At 57.1% G+C, this 18,325-nt stretch overlaps 1 protein-coding gene across 1 annotated transcript; it reads left to right on the forward strand.

Moving 5' to 3' along the window:
- Positions 1–12,960: 12,960 nt before the first annotated feature.
- On the forward strand, positions 12,961–17,449 carry B3GNT7 (UDP-GlcNAc:betaGal beta-1,3-N-acetylglucosaminyltransferase 7). Its single transcript, XM_007966615.3, has 2 exons — positions 12,961–13,236; positions 15,083–17,449. The coding sequence occupies exons 1-2, from the start codon at positions 13,226–13,228 to the stop codon at positions 16,275–16,277; spliced, it is 1,206 nt and encodes a 401-aa protein (XP_007964806.1). The 5' UTR covers positions 12,961–13,225; the 3' UTR covers positions 16,278–17,449.
- The last annotated feature ends 876 nt before the right edge of the window (positions 17,450–18,325 follow it).

The raw sequence follows: 18,325 nt of genomic DNA on the forward strand, positions 1-18,325 counted from the left end.
CCTTCTCCTGATGTCACCCTCCTGTGTTAAGGACAGATCCTAGTTCCACTGTCCAGAATCTTGGGTCCTCTGGCTCTGAAATGCCCTGAATCTCTCCCACCCTCATATCAGCCCATCAATGACCCTCTTCCTGCCAGCCGCCCCCTCGTACACCCAGGGCTCCTGTTAACCTTCCAACCCTGACTCCTGCGGGATGACAGCCCAAAAGAAGAGGGCACAGGGATTCCACCCAGCAACAAGAGGGTCTAAGCAAAGATGAGAGGAGGGGCCCAGCCTCTGCTCCTCCTCTTGTCCTGGTGCCTCAGGCTCCATAAATTCCCAGAAGCAAGATGGCGCCATGGGCCTAAAGCTGGCATTAAACCAATATGATTCCAGGGACAAGACCAAACTGCTGTTCCAAATTTTAGTGCATGATTGGGCCAAAATGGCATTACCACTTTCCTGGGCAGAGGATCCTCATTTCCGAGTCCTTGCCGTATGCCGGGGCCAAGGGCTCCAGCCACAGTGGCAGCAAAGCCAAGACTCTCCCCCAACTCAGCATGGAGGGGAAGGAAGGAAGACCAGGGCCAGACAGCAGGCTGGTAGTGGGGGGTGTGGGAGCCAAGAGGGGGATCAGACTAGGGCCAGGGAGGGCCCTGGAGGTAGTTGCTAAGCTGAGGTGTGTGAGGGACCCTCTGGAAGAGCTTGACCCTTTGGGATGCAGAGTTGGGTTTTCCTAGCTCTGGCTCCTGCCTCTGTCCCCCTGGCCCATGGCCCCTGCGTGCCTTGGTCCCTGCCTGCTTCTCCCAATGCCACCGCACGCCACCTTCGGGCTCTGCTGGGACCTCAGCTCCTCAGCTTCCTGCCCCTCTCCACCTCCAGCTCTCAGAACTTTCTCCTCCCTGTCACTGAATGCACTGTGAGGTCCTTGCTCTGAGAGGGCAGGGAGGGCCTGGGACTGTTCCCACGGTGTCCTGTCGGGGCCTGGTACAAGCTCAAACTTGAATGTGCATATGGGTCACCCAGGTAGGGCCTCGCAGGCCTGGGAGCTTGCACTCTAAGGAGGCCAGGTGCTGTCTATGTTGCTCAGCTTCCGGTCGCAATGCAGGGCTCCCTTCCTGAGTTCACCACACACTGGGGTCACTCCGGGCTGTGGCTACTGCTGGGCCTCAATTCTGCCTCCTCCAAAAACCACAAACTCCCCAGGGCAGCACATGTGTCACAGAGGTCTAACAGCTTTATTGGGGTATAATTGACAGCAATCAACTCTATGTTTAAAGTATACAATGTGGTAAATTTTGACGTATATAAACAACCATAAAATCATGGCCACAATCAAGATCGACACAGTAAACATCACTCCCAGCAGTTTCCTCTGGGCCCCTTGTAATTCCTCCCACCTCACCCCATGTTTAGGCAATTCACATTTCTTGTCATGATAGATTAGTCTGCACTTTCTAGAATTTTATACATACAATGTAAGGCAAGATAGGTGGGTGGGGACAGGCAGGTGCTGCAATGCCTTGGCTGAGGTTCATACCCCACCCAGGGGGCTCTGACCTGGCAGCCCTATCTCCCGACCCAAGACCCTGCAGCACGCTGCCCTGGCCCTGCCCCTGCCCCTCTGCCCTCACCCACAGCGAGGACACCTCATCACACAAGATAGATTTTTGTCTGGCTTCTTTCATTCAGAATAATTATTTTGAGAATCATCCCTGTTGTGGTGTGTGCACCAATAATTTAGTCCTTTTTATTTATTTTTTTATTTGTATTAATTTATTTTATTTTTTTTTTTGAGATGTAATCTCTTTCTGTCGCCCAGGCTGGAGTGTAGTGGCGTGATCTCGGCTCGCTATAAGCTCCACCTCCCAGATTCACACTATTCTCCTGCTTCAGCCTCCCAAGTAGCTGGGACTGCAGGCACCCACCACCACCACGCCCAGCTAATTTTTTTGTATTTTTAGTAGAGACGGGGTTTCACTGTGTTAGCCAGGATGGTCTCGATCTCCTGACCTCATGATGCACCCATCTCGGCCTCCCAAAGTGCTGGAATTACAGGCATGAACAACAGTGCCTGGCCTAGACCTTTTCATCAGTAGTAGTATTCCATTGTATAGATATGTCACAATTGGTATCTGTGCCTACTACAAATAAAGCTGCTATAAACGTTCATGTACACATCTTGGTATGGACACACATTTTGTTTCTCTTCAAAACGTATAAAAGTATACATTTAACTTATTAAGAAACCATCCTGGTGGGGTGCGTTTACTCATGCCTGTAATTCCAACACTTTGAGAGGCCAAGATGGGAGGATCATTTGAGGCCAGAAGTTTGAGACCAGCCTGGGCAACATACTGCTACCCTGTCTCTACAAAAAAGAATAGAAAAGAGAAAGAAAGAAAACGTCCAACTGTTTTCCAAAGTTATACCAATTTATATTCCCACCAGAAGTGTATGAGAGTTCCTTCCAGTTGCTCCACATCCTCACCAACACTTGGTATGGTCAGTCTTTCTAATTCAAACATTCTAATAGGTGTGTAGTGCTTTCTCATTGTGGCTTTAATTCGTGTCTCCCTAATGACTAATGACATTGAGCAACTTTTCATGGGAGTATTTGTCATCCAAATGTCTTCTTTGGTGAGGTGTCTGTTCAAATCTTTTGCTAATGTTTTGACTGGGTTGTTTGTTTCTTATTTATCACATTTGAGAGTTCTTTACATAGTCTTGATACAAGCCCTTTATCAGACATGGGTTTTGCAAACAGTTTCTCCCAGTCTATGGTTTGTCTTTTCATGCTTTTCCAAATGTCTTTCAAAGAGCAGAAGTTCTTAATTTTGATGAAGTCCAATTTATCAATTTTTTTCTGTATGAATCATGCTTTTGGTGCTGTGTCTAAGAAATGTTTGTTTCCATTTCAGTGCCTGGCCCTAGGCATGTATGCCCTTGTTGCTCAATCAGTGCTTGTGTCCAGCAGAGCAAAGGATGAGGCAGGCTGGCCGGGGGACTTTGGCTGTAGATGAAGGAAGACTAGAGGTGCTAGGGGACATGGCTCCAGAGGGCTGAAGAAACAGTGGTGGTACCTTGAGATGTCCCAGGAGGTGAGCAGGGCAGGCTGCAGCTGGGGAGGGAGGCCTGGGGCAGGGAGGTGCAACTTGGGAGCTTGGATGCTGTGTTCTCCTGCCATTGGTGGCAAATGGCATCTCTCCCCTTTCCTTTCTCTCCCTCCTTTCCTCCTGTCCTTGCTTCTGTCTTTATTTCTACCTTCTTTTTATTTCTTGCTTACTTGTTTGTGAGCTGGCTTTACATCTCTTTTGTGAACTCTTTGCCGTATTTCTCTCCTGGGCTCTTCTTGTCTATCTATCTAGTGGACCTCTGCATGTAGTAAAGGCACCAACCTTTCCTATTGCTCCCAATCTTCCTTGGAATCACGATTTTCTTTCTTTTGACACTGCCAACCTTTGCAGGCTTTGACCAAGCCACCATAGAACATTCTCAGACAAGTCACTTATCTCAGGCTCCCAGGTGTGCTTTCTCTCCCCAGTGACCCCAGACCTACTGGGGTGGAGGGAGGGGTCCATCTATTTAAGTGAGGAAGGGGTAGATCTGGGTCTTCTAGAAGAACTTTTGAAAGCTCTGTAGCCAGATGGGGTGGCACATGCCTGTAGTACCAGCTACTTGGGAGGCTGAGGTGGGAGGATCACTTGAGCCCAGGGTCAAGGCTGCAGTGAGCCAAGATTGTGCCACTGTACTCCAGCCTGGGCAACAGAGTGAGACCATGTCTCAAAAAGAAAAAAAAAGAAAACTCTGATGCTCAAGAAGACTTGTCATTCTCACAGCCTTTGCTGCCCCCACCAAAACTTTCCCCATGCTCTGGTGCCCCTGTCTCCTCCCCAGCTGCTAGGGCAAGCTGTTTGTGGGAGACAGATCACAATAACAGCATCAGTCTGGAATCTTCAGTCATGAGTGACCAAAACCACAGTTGAAAAATTATTGGCTCCTGTAACCAAACCAGGGGAGGCAGGGTGGCACCTAAATTGCCACACAAACATAGTGGCTTAAAACAGCTCACATTGACCCTCTCACCGTTTCTGCAGGTCAGAAGTCCAGGCCGGCTCAGTTAGTTCTCCGCTCAGGATTTTATAAGGTTGGAATCAAGGTGTCTGTCAGCCACCGGGGCTTTACCGGGAGGCTCAGGAAGATCTTGGGTCTAGGCTCATGAGAGCATGGGCAGCATCCAGTTCCTTAAGGGTGTGGGACTGAGGTTCCTGTTTCCTGGCTGGTATCAGCCAGGGCTGCTCTTGGCTCCTCAAGGACCCCTCTGGTGTCTCTGGACCAAATATGGGTCCAGTAAAGGAGGCCAAAGCCTTCTCATGCCCAGAATCTGCAACTTTCTCTTCTGCTGCATCACCTCTGCTTCCAGCCGGAGAAAGTTCCTTGCTTTTAAGGACTCGTGTGATTAGGTTGGGCCACCCCAGATCATCCAAGACAATTTTTCTTTTTTAAGGTCCATGACCTTAATTACATCTGCGAAGGCCCTTTTTTCCCTGTGACCTAACATAGTCCCAGGGTCCAGGGACAAGGGTATATAACATAGTCCCAGGGTCCAGGGACAAAGGTATGTAACATAGTCCCAGGGTCCAGGACAAGGGTATGTAACATAGTCCCAGGGTCCAGGACAAGGGTGTGGATATCTTTGGGGAAAGGGCATTCATTTGCCCACTGCAGGGCCTCGAAACCAGGATTCCAGCCCTGTTCAGACTCTGGCTTCTCTGTTTTGCTTTGCGTGTTGTTTTAGTCTTTTCCCTGCAGCGAAGGGGCCTGGGGCGCACAGCACAGCATTTCCCCAATATATTCAGAGTCACACCCTGAAAACCCTGATGATCAGAGACCAGTGCCCTTTGAAAATGCCCCGGGAAGAGCCTTGATTGGCCCAGCTCAGGTCACAGGCCCATCGCTTGGACCAAGCACATTGTTGGGGTGCAAGGGGTATAAGGTACCATGACTGGTTCAACCTGGCCGAGAGGTCACCCCTGAGACTAGAGGAGTGAGTTCTCTACTAAAATATGGAGAGAGGTGCCAGCTACAAACTCAGAAATGATGTTGTGATTATCATCATGGGGGCCACCTGTGGACCTGCTAGCGGTGCTCAAGGAGGCTGCTGCCTTAGTGCTTCACTGCAACCCTGTGAGGCCACACTATTAATTTTTTTTGAGAAAATATTTAATAATATTACTATTATTTATTATCATTTATGCTGGAAAGCAGTGATGCAATCATGGCTCACTGCAGCTTCAATTTCCCAGGCTCACCTCAGCCTCAGCCTCCTCTCACTTCAGCCTCCTGAAACCACAGGCACACACCACCACACCCTGCTAATTTTAAAATGTTTGTAGAGATGGGGGGTCTCACTGTGTTGCCCAGGCTGGTCTTGAACTCCTGAGCTCAAGCGATCCTCCTGCCTCAGTCTCCCAAAGTGCTAGGATTACAGGCGTGAGTCACCATGCCTGGCCAGGTTGCATTATTAATGCTACTCTATTGGCACCAAGTCCCAGCCCCACCACCGACCCGCCTCAGTTTCCTTCTCTGTAAAATGGGACTAATAAGAATCTGTGCCTGGCCAGGCTGTAGGGCTGCTGGAGAAGCAGAGAGGAGGGTGTGTGTGAAGAGGAGATTTCATGTGTGTGTGAGTAGGCCGTTGGCCAGAGGCTGGGAAGGACCTCTGGAGCCCTCCAGCTCTCCAGCCCACCTCTCTCCCAGGGCAGCAGAGCCACAGGCAGAGAGATCTGGCAGGCCCAGTGGGAGCAGGGCTGCCCAGCCTGCACCTGGCCAGGCTCTGCTCCATGAAAAGGCAGCCATTCAGGGCCAGCTTGGACGGCAGCCGGGTGACGAGAGACAGGGAGCCCTGTGCTCCGGAGAGGAAGCAGGCCTCCGCGTGGCCTCAGCATGGGGCTGAGCTACCAGCCTGGGAGGGGAGGTGCCCGAGAGGGAAGACTAAGCTAGTGTTTGAGGCCGTGGGGCTGAAAGGAGGCTGTGTGTACCCAGGCCGGCCGCCCGGCGGGTGGGATGTGAGTCATGGTGGCCTGGGGGAGGGTGCTGCCTGGGCCCAGCTGTCCAGGACGAGGGGCACAATGCCCACCATGGGTGAATGTGTGGCAGTGTGTGCTGGGGGTGGGGCTGAGGCTCTGCACATCTGCCCAGGCCGCCCCGGGCTCCCTGGGGTGGGCACACCCCACTGCCCTCTGAATATGGCTGCCCTCCCTCCCTGCCCGGGTCTCCTCCAGGCGGCCACGCTGGCGATGTGGTCCTGCAGTTGCTCAGCCAGTGGGCATCAGCCCCGCCCTCCTGCGTGTTGCCCACCAGGAACACGGAAGGGCCGGTCCCTGCTCCTAGCAGTGCCCCGTGTGGTGGGACAGGTGGAGGAGGGACAGACAGAGGAGGCTCGTGCAGGGGAGCGCCGGCCAAGGAGGGAGCGCCTGCTCCAAGGGAGGGGGCATTTGAGGTGGGTTTTGAAAGATGAGCAGGCACTCACCGGATTCTCAAAGGCAGTGGGGAGAGCACATTTGAGCAGAAGGAAGCTGGGATCTGAGTGAACGGAGACAGGGTTGCTGGATTGAGGGGGGGGGCAGATGCGGGTGGTGTTAAGGGTGTGTGGACAGCGCCCAGAGGGCCCTGAAGGTCATGGGAGGCACAGACTTGAGGACTTGAGCAAGGATCACAAGGGCTGCTCACGGATGTAACACGGCCCTGCCTGGTCCTAAGCCCCTTCCCAAGGGTCTACCAGGCAGAGTTTCACTGGTAGCAGATAAGCTGGCTGGGGGAGGCCCCTTCCACCTGGGAAAGACCATGGCATGGTGTGTGTGTGTGTGTGCGCGCGCGTGTCTCTGGCTGTGTGTGTGTGGATGGGTGTGTCTGTGTTTTTTACCAAGTGTGCATGGATGTCAGGTGTGTGAGTGTGTACGTGTGAGGGTTACGTGCATGTCTGTGTATCTGACCTCTGTGTATAGGTGTGGTTTGTGTCTCTCCAAATACGCGTGTCTGTGTGTGCATGCATGTCCCTGGGTGTGTGTGCTTATGTGTCTGGGTTCACACATATGCCTGCATGTTTCTGCGTGTGTGTGAGTGATTGTGAGAGTGTGTGTCCATGTGTGCCCAACAACGCCCCTGCCGACAGTCGCCTAGGTGCAGCCCCACCGCCCTGTGTCTGGGGCGTGCTGCTCCACTCCTTTGCCTTCTGAACCCTCTCTGCTGGGCTTCCAGTTCCTCAGCATCTGTGAACTCCAGCTTCTTTCTCTGGCTGCCCAGCTCTACCCTGACTTGCCTGGGTCCCACACCCAAAAAGCCCAGAGCAGCCAGTGGGTGCCTGGCCACAGGAAGGAGTCCAGAGAGCTGCTCAGCCCCAGAAGGAGCTTCGTCCTCCCTCCGCTGACCAGCCTGGGCCTCCCCCCACCCCAGAAAGAAGGGGTGATTAGGAGCATGTGTGGAGGCATTTCCCAGCACCTCCCACCCGATTCTCCGGCCTTCGGGGACTCTCATCTAGGACTTTGTTTTGGATGACCTGAGAGTCCCAGGGGCTTGGCATGAGGGGAGACGGGGCCCGGGCATCTCTGCGGCTGCTGAGTGAGCCTCTGGAACTGGGTTTTCGTGATAACAGCAGCTTCTTTTGATGGATCTGCCCACTCCAGGCTGTTCCCATGAGGCTGCAAATCTCAGGACTTGTCCCAAACACAGAAGGGAATGCATAACCCAGGCCTGGCCAACCGTGGTACCCCTGCCTCCCCAACGTGATCATTGGCCCAGGTTGGGGACATGACCGAAGCGAGACTAGTGACAGTCCTTCCCTGGACATCTGTATATGGAGGTGAGAGAGGGAAAAATCTCTCTTTTCTCTGAGGTCCCTGAGATGAGGTGACAAATGCCTCAGCCCGCGTGTGAGCCCGTGTTTCTCCTGCTCTTCATGAAGACGCCCACGGACCTTAGGGAACTGCCAGGGGCTGGGCAACTGTCCAGAGAGAGAGGCTGTGGAGGGAGAGGGGATCCTGTTATATGAGCCAACAAATCCCTCTGGCTGGAGCCACCTTGGGTGAGGCTGCTGTCTCTCACAACCAGAGGAGCCCTGGGCAATACCTGCCTGGAACCGCACAGCTGGGTTTCCCGGGAGCACCTTTGCCTGGTGCTCGACATGCCTCATCGTTCCTCCCTGACCTTCTCAGATCCTGCACAGAGGCTGTGGACACCCTCTTCCACTCTTCTCAAGCTCCTAAACCCACGTCTGCTTCCTCAACTGCCACCTATTTCAGTGGGAATGTTTAACTTCCTTAACTCATTCCTTTCTGGCTCCAATCTCCTCCATTGCTGCTTCCCCATTCTGTCCTTCTCCTGCCCAGGTTCAGTGAAGCAGTGGCCTCCTCTGGCCCTGGCTCAAGGCCAACCAAGAGAGCAGGGATTGGAGGGCTCAAAGCCGGTGGTTCACAAACCTGCCTACACTTTGAGAATCACTGGGAATCTCTGGGGAATTACAGTCTCCTAGGCAGCATCTCTGCATGCAGGCTCTGGAACTGGTAAGAAGCACCTCCTCGGGGAGGGCAAGGTGTCTTCCTGCTTGTTGGGCTGGGCTTTATTGGGCAGGACTGGGCCATGGAAGGGCACCTCAGGGTTCGCCGCAGCAGGATGCTGCCTGGCATGCTTCCTGGCATGCTGCTTCTATGAGGGCCCTGCTTGCAGCCTTTTTATTTATTTTTTTAAGATGGAGTCTCACTCTGCCGCCCAGGCTAGAGTGCAATGGTACAATCTCGGCTCACTGCAACCTCTGCCTCCCGGGTTCAAGCGATCCTCCCACCTCAGCCTCCCAAGTAGCTGGAATTACAGGCACCTGCCACCACGTCCAGCTAATTTTTGTATTTTAGTAGAAACGGGGTTTCACCATGTTGGTCAGGCTGGTCTCGAACTCCTGACCTCAAGTGATCTGCCTGCCTCGGCCTCCCAAAGTGCTGGGATTACAGGCGTGGGCCACGGCGCCCAGCCGCATGCAGCCTCTTTAAACTTTTTCCTGTTTCGGCTGAACGCCTTGTGATCTGGGCTTCTTTCTAGCCCAGTCTTCCCTTGGGCAAGGCGACTTCCCAGACTCCAGACCACCTCACGCCTTGAAGACACGGTCATCTCCTCCTACCTCTCTGCTTGCTCCATCCTGGCCTCCTCCTCCTCCCACCCCTTCACAGGAAAGACCTGTCCCCCGAAGAAATGTGTTCTCCCTTTTCATTTTCCCTCCCTACTTCCCTTCCCTCTGCCCTCGATCCAGACACTGCCTTGGCTTCACACGGGAACCATTTTTGGGGAACACCAGTTTACCTGGGGGCACTCCCCCAGTGCTTGTCTGGGCAGTGACCCCCTTGACTCAGCAGCCTTGAGGTCCCTCCTGCACTGGCCTGCAGGATGGGTCGGGTTCTCTGCAGTGGATATTGGTGGCCTTCAAGGACCAGAGGTAGCTGAGAAAGCGGAGGTCTCACCCCACACTTCCCCATCGGGTGGCATGTTACATGAAATCAACTCTCAGACCCAACAGCTACCCTACTGGAAACATCTGTTAGCACGAAGCACAGAAACAGACACCCCGCCTCTGCCCACGAGCTCAGGGAAGTCCCACTCTGTCCTGTCACAACAGCTTTTGTCAGGGTGAATTCAAGGACATGCTCACCAATGACTAGCTAACCTTCAGTCGGAGCATCACCTCTGGGGGCCCAGAACCACTCAGAGAAAGTTCCAGACCCAGGGCACTGCCCTGCTGGTGGCTGGGCTCGTCCAGGCACAAGCAGAGGGGACTTGTGGTGCTTCTTCCCAGGCATACATCTTCAGTAACACTTTTTTTTACTACAGAACAATGATTTCTGACCCTCCCGTGCTAATGCACAGACCCTCTGCTGTGACAGTAGACAACCACATTTGAAGTGCTGGCTGTGGCTGCCCCTGGAGGGTAGACTGCTGCTCAGGTCTTTCAAAAACACCAACTAAAATTAACTCACATGCTCACAAAATCACAGCAGCGCTGAGGCGATTACAGCCAGCACAGCTGCCTGATCGTGGCCCCTGCTGGGCTCCGTGCTCTTGCCCCACAATGGCCACCTCTCTGCAAGGCACGCAAGACTCCTCACCTTCTGCTTCGGGAGTCCCTCTGACCCAAGTTGGCCCCCACCTTGTCCAGCAAGCCACTGACCCAGGGTGTTTTCTGGCCAGTCAGATACTCCCACCCTTAGGTCTCTGCAGCCCTCACCTCTGGGCAAAGGCCTGTGCTGGGGTCACCAGCAGGGTCGGATTCCAACCTATTCTGGAAGGTTGAAGGGGTGGGATATAAAAGAAAGTGGAGGTGGAGGTGGAGGTGGGGATGGGCTGAGGGGCCAAAAGATGTACTGGGGAAGAGGGCATTTCTTGGGGTCCTCCAACGTCCCGGCTCACGAGCTTCCCCCTCCAAGGGAGCAACCTGAGGTGCACAGAGTGGCCTTGTGACAAGGACACAGAACACACCTCCACCTTGGCTTGGGACTCCTGCAGCCTATGCAGCCAGCTCTTCTTCGCCCACCCTCTTCTCCTGGGATCCGCTGCTCTGGAACTTCCCTCTACCTCTGGACTCTGCCTTCAGCCAGGGTCGGGGACAGCAGGAAGGCAGATCCCATCGCAGACAGGCCTGCCTTCCTTGGGGCCTCACTTAAATCCACAGGAATCTGCTGGGGCTCTGCCCTCTGGCTGGGGCAGGTGGAACTGGCCAGATTGGCGGTGTGGGGACCACTGTGCTTGCCATAGGGACTGACTCAGCTGCCCCACAGGGGAGCACGTTGGAGTAACAGGGGAGGCTGACCTGAGCCTGGCCTGGCTCCACACTCCCCACTCCCACCCCACCATCAGAGACTCGCATTTAATTGTCATTCATTTCCCCTCTCTGAATTCAACCTAGGCACAGATCAAATGATTCCATGATGACAAACCACCTGTCTCAACTGACCAGATTCCTCTGGCAAACACTCCGCTGACCTTGGGCAGCTCCCTCTGCTCCCACCTCCTCGGGTCCTTGTGCTGCTTGTGGCCTTGTGGAGTAGGCTGGACATCAATGATAACACTAACAGTAGCCGGCCTTCCACCAAGCTCTTTATGTAGGGGACGCCTATGTCTGTGCTTCATTGGTGTCACCTCACAAGGCTCTGAGCTGGCAGGAAATTGAGGTCTCAAGGGGAAAAGCCACCTGCCCCCAGTGACAGCCAGGAAGTGCAAGACTCTGACCCAACCCCCATGCCTGCCATCCCCAAACATTGGCTCAAAACCCCTTCCCAGGGACGGCTGTGTCCACCCCTCAGCAGGAGGAGGAGACCCCACAGCACCAGGTGAGAGGTCAGCGCTGAAACCAGGGAGGCAGTTCTCAGGAGGGCACCTGTGTGGAGCCAGGCAAACCAGGGCCACACTTGCAGGGTGAAGTGGGGAACCCAGAAGCCTGGGCAGTGAAGCAAAATGCTTGGTGCCCTGTGGGAACGGGTAGCCAAGGCGACATTGGGATGAAGGGAGCCGTGGAGCTGCAGGAATTGTGGGTGGCCCTCAGTGGCAGGCAGCCAGGCCAACAGGGGCTTTGGGCTGCAGGTCAGCCCCTCTCCTGCTCTCGAACTTTTGGAGGGCCATTACAAAGGGCATCAGCCCCAAGGTACTCCTCTGGAATTCTGCCTGAAAGGCCCTTCACATTCCCTAATTGGCACTTACAACATTCCAGAACATTCTATGGTACCTTAAGTTTCTCCTCCCCCTCCAAGGGGCCCTTGAACCTTAAGGACAGGGCAGAAGGGGCTCCTCACCCTGGCCTCGAGGGCTTAGGATCCAGCTGGGGACTCCTAGCCTCCCTGTGTGCTGGGCAGGAAAGTACCTCCTTGTCACTGCTGTCCCCGGGAAAAAAGGTTGAGGAAGGGCTCAGAGCCAGCCTTCAGACCAGGCAGGCCTCCTGGATGTGCTTACTAACTCTGGGCTAGCTGTTCACTGAGCTGGCTGGGAGTTCCCCTCTGCACCCCCATTTCTTCCCCTGTAAGGTGGGAATAATAGTGCATGCCTCTAGGATTAAGTGAACCAGTCGTTCATGGGCGGAGAACCAGGTTTGGCATATTGTAGCTGCTCGGTGGACGTTAGCGGTTATGATTGGACAACAATGTGCTTCCGTTTCAATTCTATGGGCATTTTGGAGGTCCTGCTGGATGCTAAGCACCGAAACCTCAACCCGGAACAATACCAGAACAACCTGAGCAACAGCAGGACCAGCGATGGCTCTCCCTGCTGGAGGATTCCGGAAGTCACCTGGCTGGACCAAGCCCCCTCCGTGTTCTCTGTCAGCCCACTCCCCACAGCAGCTAGGCCTGGTGTGCACAAGCAGACTAATAAAGGTTTGAGGACAAAAAGGGTTTTGAGTGATAGGTGAAAAAAGAAAGGAGATAGGGCTGGGTCAACAGGCCGTCCCTAGTGGTAGGGAGCCCTCAGAGGTCGGAGGAACCCCAGAAGTGGAGAGGGGGACAGGGTGGGGGCACAAAGAAGGCTTCCAGAGCCACAGCCTGGGCGAGTCCTGACATGGAGCCCAGCCTCATACGGCCTCTTCCCCTAGTGGCTGGCTTTGCTCCTGGCCCGAAGTAGCCCAACAGCTGGGAAAGGGGTCTGCCTGGGCAGGGGAAAGGTGCAGGGGCAGAAGGTAGCAGAAGGAGAAAAGGGGCCCCTGTCTGCCTCTGGCCCCAAAGACAAGTCCGAATGGGGCCAGAGGGAAATGGCCGGCCCTTGGGGTGCCCCAGGGTCTTGGAGGGGACCGGGTGTTCAGGTTTCGCACAAGTCCAGGAGGCGCCGGCGACCCTCCCACCCCCACCCCCACCCCCACCCCCACCCCAGGAGGCTCCGCCAGAACAGGCGTCCCCGGGATTGGAGGTGACCCCCGCGGGCTCCGAAGCCCCGCCTCGGCCGTACACTGTCTGCTAGGCGCGTTTGGGGAGCCTAGGGGCCGTCTCGGAGAAATGGGGTGGTCCCCGCCAGGCGGCGGCGGGGCGGGCCCGGGGTGCCGAAGGGGTTAAGGCACCTGGGCCACCGCCCCTGCCGGCCCCTCCCCCCGCGGCCGGGAAGAGGAAAGTCGCGGCGGGGGCGCGGCCCGGCCTCCGTCCCCGCCCGCCCGCCGTCCCGCCGGCCCGAGCCGCGGCGCCCAGAGCTGCGAGCTGCTCGCCCCTCCGCCGCTCCGGCCCGGGCCGCCATGTCGCTGTGGTGAGTGGGGCGGGGGACCGTCGGGGGCCTGGGCGGGGGTGCGGGCCCGGGACTCTCCCTCCTCTGCGGCCACCGACGGGCGCCGGGACTCCAGGGATGGGAGATGCTCCCGCGCGCGCGCCGCGCCGGCCTCAGTTTCCCGGTGACGGACGGGCGGGCGCGGCGGGGCGGCGATGTTCGCGGTGCGCGGCCCTGGATCCGTGGGGGGTGGCGGGGGTTCTCGGGGCGCCGCGCTCAGCTCCCCGGCCTCGCGGCCCCGGACACCGCTCCAGGACCCCGGCGGTGACCCCAGGTCTTGCCGGCAGCCGGGTCCCCTCGCCCTTGCAGACCCCCGAGGGCCCCCTGCGCCCGGGCCACTCGCCTCCTCTCGGGGCTTCCTTCCGCGGTACCTCCGGCCGCCGCCCGCCCGGCCCCTCTCCGCCTCTCTCGTGCTTTCCCTACGAATGGAGCGGACCCGGCAGGTGGAGCGCCCGCAGCCCAGGGCCTCGCTGCCCTCCCGGTGCACCCCCCGACCTCCCCCGTCCCGGCCTCGGTGGGCGGCTTCCCTGGAACCCCTAGGGCTGGCAGGGCCGGATCCGGAGCCCTCCGTTCCCCTCCCCGGAGAGCTGGACCTTGGGTCACACCCCCAGCCTGCACCTAAGGTGCCCCTGTCTTCCTCCAACTACGTGCCCTGGCAACCTGGGGACCCTATGGGGAAAATGTCGCTCTATGGGGCTCAGCCTGCATTCACCCTGGGGCCTGGACCTGCAACCAGGCCAGCCCTCAGGGCAACCCAGGCGTCTCCACGGGCTCCCTGTCTCTCCTGCCACCCTGCTCCTCCCCCTTGGAGGTCAGCGCCATCTCTCTGCTAGGCTGGCCCTGGAAGGCCACTCTGCATCCCCAGGGCTCTCAGCCCCCAGGTCTCCACTGGGGAGGGTCGGGCAGGTGTCCTGGCAGCCCCTGGAGGGTGAGATGAAGAGAGGAGGTCCTTCAGGACAGGGGCTCAGGCCCCAGGGCTTGGGACGACCAGCACTCCTGGCAGAGAGCTCGAATTTCTCCTTCTGAAATGGGTGTGACAGGGGTCTCTGGGCAAGGAGGGTCCCTCAAGGGCTGGGGCTGCAAATGTGTCCCCTCCCAGGGAGTAGAGCTGGAGCCTCATGTCTTCTAATGGGGTGTTATGAGCTAAGGATGTTACGGTAGAGGTGAGGGGCAGTGCCATGCTAGAGGTGCTCACTGCGTCCTTGGGCCTCCATCAACCATGAGGGCTGCTCTTTGTTGCGTGGGACAGACTGGAGAAGGGGGAGGAGGGCCGGTCTTCCTCAGGTCCCAAGTTCAAGCTGCTCTCCAGTGTGCCCCACATGTGATGGAGCGCCCAGGCAGCACAGAGGGTTAGAGGGTGCCCTCTCAATGACTCTGGCTCTGAGTCATCTAATGATACCGATACCTATTGCTGTGGAGGTTGCACAGGGAAATGAAAGGCATTGGGGTTCCAGGGGTGGGAAACAGGGCAGAGGTTTCCACCTTCCTGATAAGGTGACAGCATTCCCCCAACTGCACACCTACTTCCTGGCACTTTATACAGCACTCCAGTCCTGTGTTTTAGCCCCATTTGGGGGAAGAAGAAATTGTGGCCCAGAGAGGTTGTAAACCACTCAGTGCTCCTTGAGGAGAGGGCAGGGTGGGCAAGAGAGAGGGCACGGTAGGAGAGGAAGCGGGACCCTCCCCTGACCACTTAGGGGCTCCGGTACTGAGCCTGTGCCCAGGTCCACTTGCCCATCTGGGACCACCCAGCTTTCCAAGGGGGGCGCCAGGAAAGTCCTGGGCTCATCTTTTCTCTCTCCTCTGTACTGGCCACTCTCCCCCACAGGAAGAAAACCGTCTACCGGAGTCTGTGCCTGGCCCTGGGCCTGCTCGTGGCCCTGACAGTGTTCCAGCGCAGTCTCACCCCTCGTCAGTTTCTGCAGGAGCCTCTGCCACCCACCCTGGAGCCACAGAAGGCCCAGAAACCAAATGGACAGCTGGTGAACCCCAAAAACTTCTGGAAGAACCTGCAAGATGTGGCTGCGCCTACGCCCATGGCCTCTCAGGGGCCCCAGGCTTGGGACGTGACCACCACTAACTGCTCAGCCAATATCAACTTGACCCGCCAGCCCTGGTTCAAGGGCCTGGAGCCGCAGTTCCGGCAGTTTCTCTTCTACCGCCACTGCCGCTACTTCCCCATGCTGCTGAACCACCCAGAGAAGTGCGGGGGCGATGTCTACCTGCTGGTGGTTGTCAAGTCGGTCATCACGCAGCACGACCGCCGCGAGGCCATCCGCCAGACCTGGGGCCGCGAGCGGGAGTCCGCGGGTAGGGGCCGAGGCGCCGTGCGCACCCTCTTCCTTCTGGGCACGGCCTCCAAGCAGGAGGAGCGCACGCACTACCAGCAGCTGCTGGCCTATGAAGACCGCCTCTACGGCGACATCCTGCAGTGGGACTTTCTTGACACCTTCTTCAACCTGACCCTCAAGGAGATCCACTTCCTCAAGTGGCTGGACATCTACTGCCCCCACGTCCCCTTCATTTTCAAAGGCGACGATGATGTCTTCGTCAACCCCACCAACTTGCTAGAATTTCTGGCTGACCGGCAGCCACAGGAAAACCTGTTCGTGGGCGACGTCCTGCAGCACGCTCGGCCCATCCGCAGGAAAGACAATAAATACTACATCCCCGGAGCCCTGTACAGCAAGGCCAGCTATCCCCCGTACGCAGGTGGTGGTGGCTTCCTCATGGCGGGCAGCCTGGCCCGGCGCCTGCACCATGCCTGCGACACCCTGGAGCTCTACCCGATCGACGATGTCTTTCTGGGCATGTGCCTGGAGGTGCTGGGCGTGCGGCCCATGGCCCACGAGGGCTTCAAGACTTTTGGCATCTCCCGCAACCGTAACAGCCGCATGAACAAGGAGCCGTGCTTTTTCCGCGCCATGCTCGTGGTGCACAAGCTGCTGCCCCCTGAGCTGCTGGCCATGTGGGGGCTGGTGCACAGCAATCTCACCTGCTCCCGCAAGCTCCAGGTGCTCTGACCCCAGCCGGGCCACTGGGACAGGCCAGGGCACGTGCTCCTGAGTCCCCATGGTATTGGGGCTGGAGCTGCAGTGCCTAGGCCTAGCCCTTGGTACCCAAGGGGAGGTGGAGGGTTGAGGCCTACGTGCCACTGGGTGTGGTGGGGTGCAGGTAGCCAGAAAGTGACCTCCCTGTATGGATAATTCTAGGAAACTGAGGCCCAGGAACGGTTGGAGTTGCCCAGTCTGGAGGCCCTCTCTGAGGAGCAAGGCGCCAGGCCCTGGCAGCCCTCCTGACCTGGGTCCGTTGCTGGCCCCCTCAGACGTGGTGGGAGGTCCTGGTGACCTCTGGAGGAACCCTGTGCTCAGGTACCTGGACTAGGCCTGACCTGATGGGTCTGTGACCGCCCCTTGTCTTCACAGGGAAGAGTCTTCTGTGAAATGCCTCAGTCTCCCCAGAGGCCAGGTGGCCCTGGCAGGAGAAACTCAACCCTGTGCAGGCTCACAGGCACCCAGCAGTCCACACCCTGGTCTCCTGGGAGAGAGAGCCCAGCAGGCTCTCCGCAGCCCCGGGCCTGCCTGGAGACGGGCTGCCTCTGCTCCAGGGCCTCGGCTCCTGGCTGTGTCCTGTAAGGTCTGGAAGGGTGACCGCTCTGACTACCTCAGCACCCCTCAGCATCTCCCTGGGGCTGCAGTCCTCCCCTACCCTGACACAGGGCAGAAGAGCAGTGCTCCTGGCCCCCCGAAGTCCCGGAGCTGCTAACCCCCACCCAAGGCGAGTTCCTCCCGCAGCCCCCGCCAGCCCAGGCCTGGCTCCCTGGCTGGAAAGCAGCCGGTTTGGCCCTGGAAGTGGACATTCCTCTATTACTGTGAAGTTTTATTTATGAAGAATTTGGAGGGAGAAGGCTCCAGGCTTTAGGAGGGGTGGTGTCCTCCCTTCCCTTCCCTCATTCCAGCTGCCTGCCCTCAGCACCCCCAGGCCCCTCACAGCCCAGCCCCCTCCAGAGCCCTGCCCCACCGCACCCTGCTTCTCCAGGGCCTAGCAGACCAGCATCTGCCTGGTGAAGGGATGGATCAGCCATGGGGGTGGGTGCAGAAAGTTGCCACCTCCTACCTCAGCGGGGGTCACCTAGGAAAGATGGAGGGATTGACACTATTTTCTCAATAAAATGGGACCTTTTTTTTTGTTTTTTTTGTTTTTTTTTTGGTGTGAAACTTCCTGTTTCCAGCTCCATCAGAGAGCCTGTCTGGGGCCAAGGTTACCAGAGATTTCTGAAGACGCAGCTTGTTCCTTGTTCTTGGCTGGTGGGTGCACAAGGACTTCTAGAAGGGATTTAGATGGGGCTGAGTGCTAGGATTAAAGTGGGCATGGGAGTACGGCAACAGGAAAACCTGGGAGCTAGCAATGCACCTGGCCCTTGACTGTGCCCTGGTGGACAGCTGAGTTGTGGCTCAAGCGTGGGCCAATACCTTCCTGTCCCTGCCGAGGGTGAGGCCAGAATTGGCCCTGAAGCTAATATTTCAGTGGGTGGGATTAGGTTGGCCGTACAGAGGCCGGTGGGCTCCCTGATGTCCCTTCCAGTCAACCTGAAAGCACTGAAATAGCCTATGGCCCTGTGCCAGGGACCTTGGCCCAAGCTGCTGACCTCCAGGGTGGGGAGGGAGATGCCCCCAGGAGAAGAGTCACTCGGGCATCGGGCAGCAGTGTGAGCAAGCCAGCCAGCAGCTCCCTGCCTGTACCCAGCTCAGGGGAATCCCAGGGCGCTCAGATGCCCAGGAAGGAAAAGGGGACAGTGCTGCTGCTGTTTCTCCCTCAGCCCAGGTCTTCCCACAGTTCCCTCTTGGCCCAGCTGGCTGCATAATTTGCAGAGCCCAGTGCAAAATGAAATTACAGGACCCTGGTTCTAAAAAGGTATTAAGAATTTTAAAGGCCAGGCTCATGCCTGTAATTGCAACACTTTGGGAGGCTGAGGTGGGAGGATGGCTTGAGCCCAGGAATTTGGGACCAGACGGGGCAGCATAGTGAGACCCCTGCCTCTATGAAAAAAATTATTATTGTTATTATTATT

The sequence above is a fragment of the Chlorocebus sabaeus genome, chromosome 10, assembly GCF_047675955.1.
Source record: "Chlorocebus sabaeus isolate Y175 chromosome 10, mChlSab1.0.hap1, whole genome shotgun sequence".
Lineage (NCBI taxonomy): Eukaryota > Metazoa > Chordata > Mammalia > Primates > Cercopithecidae > Chlorocebus > Chlorocebus sabaeus.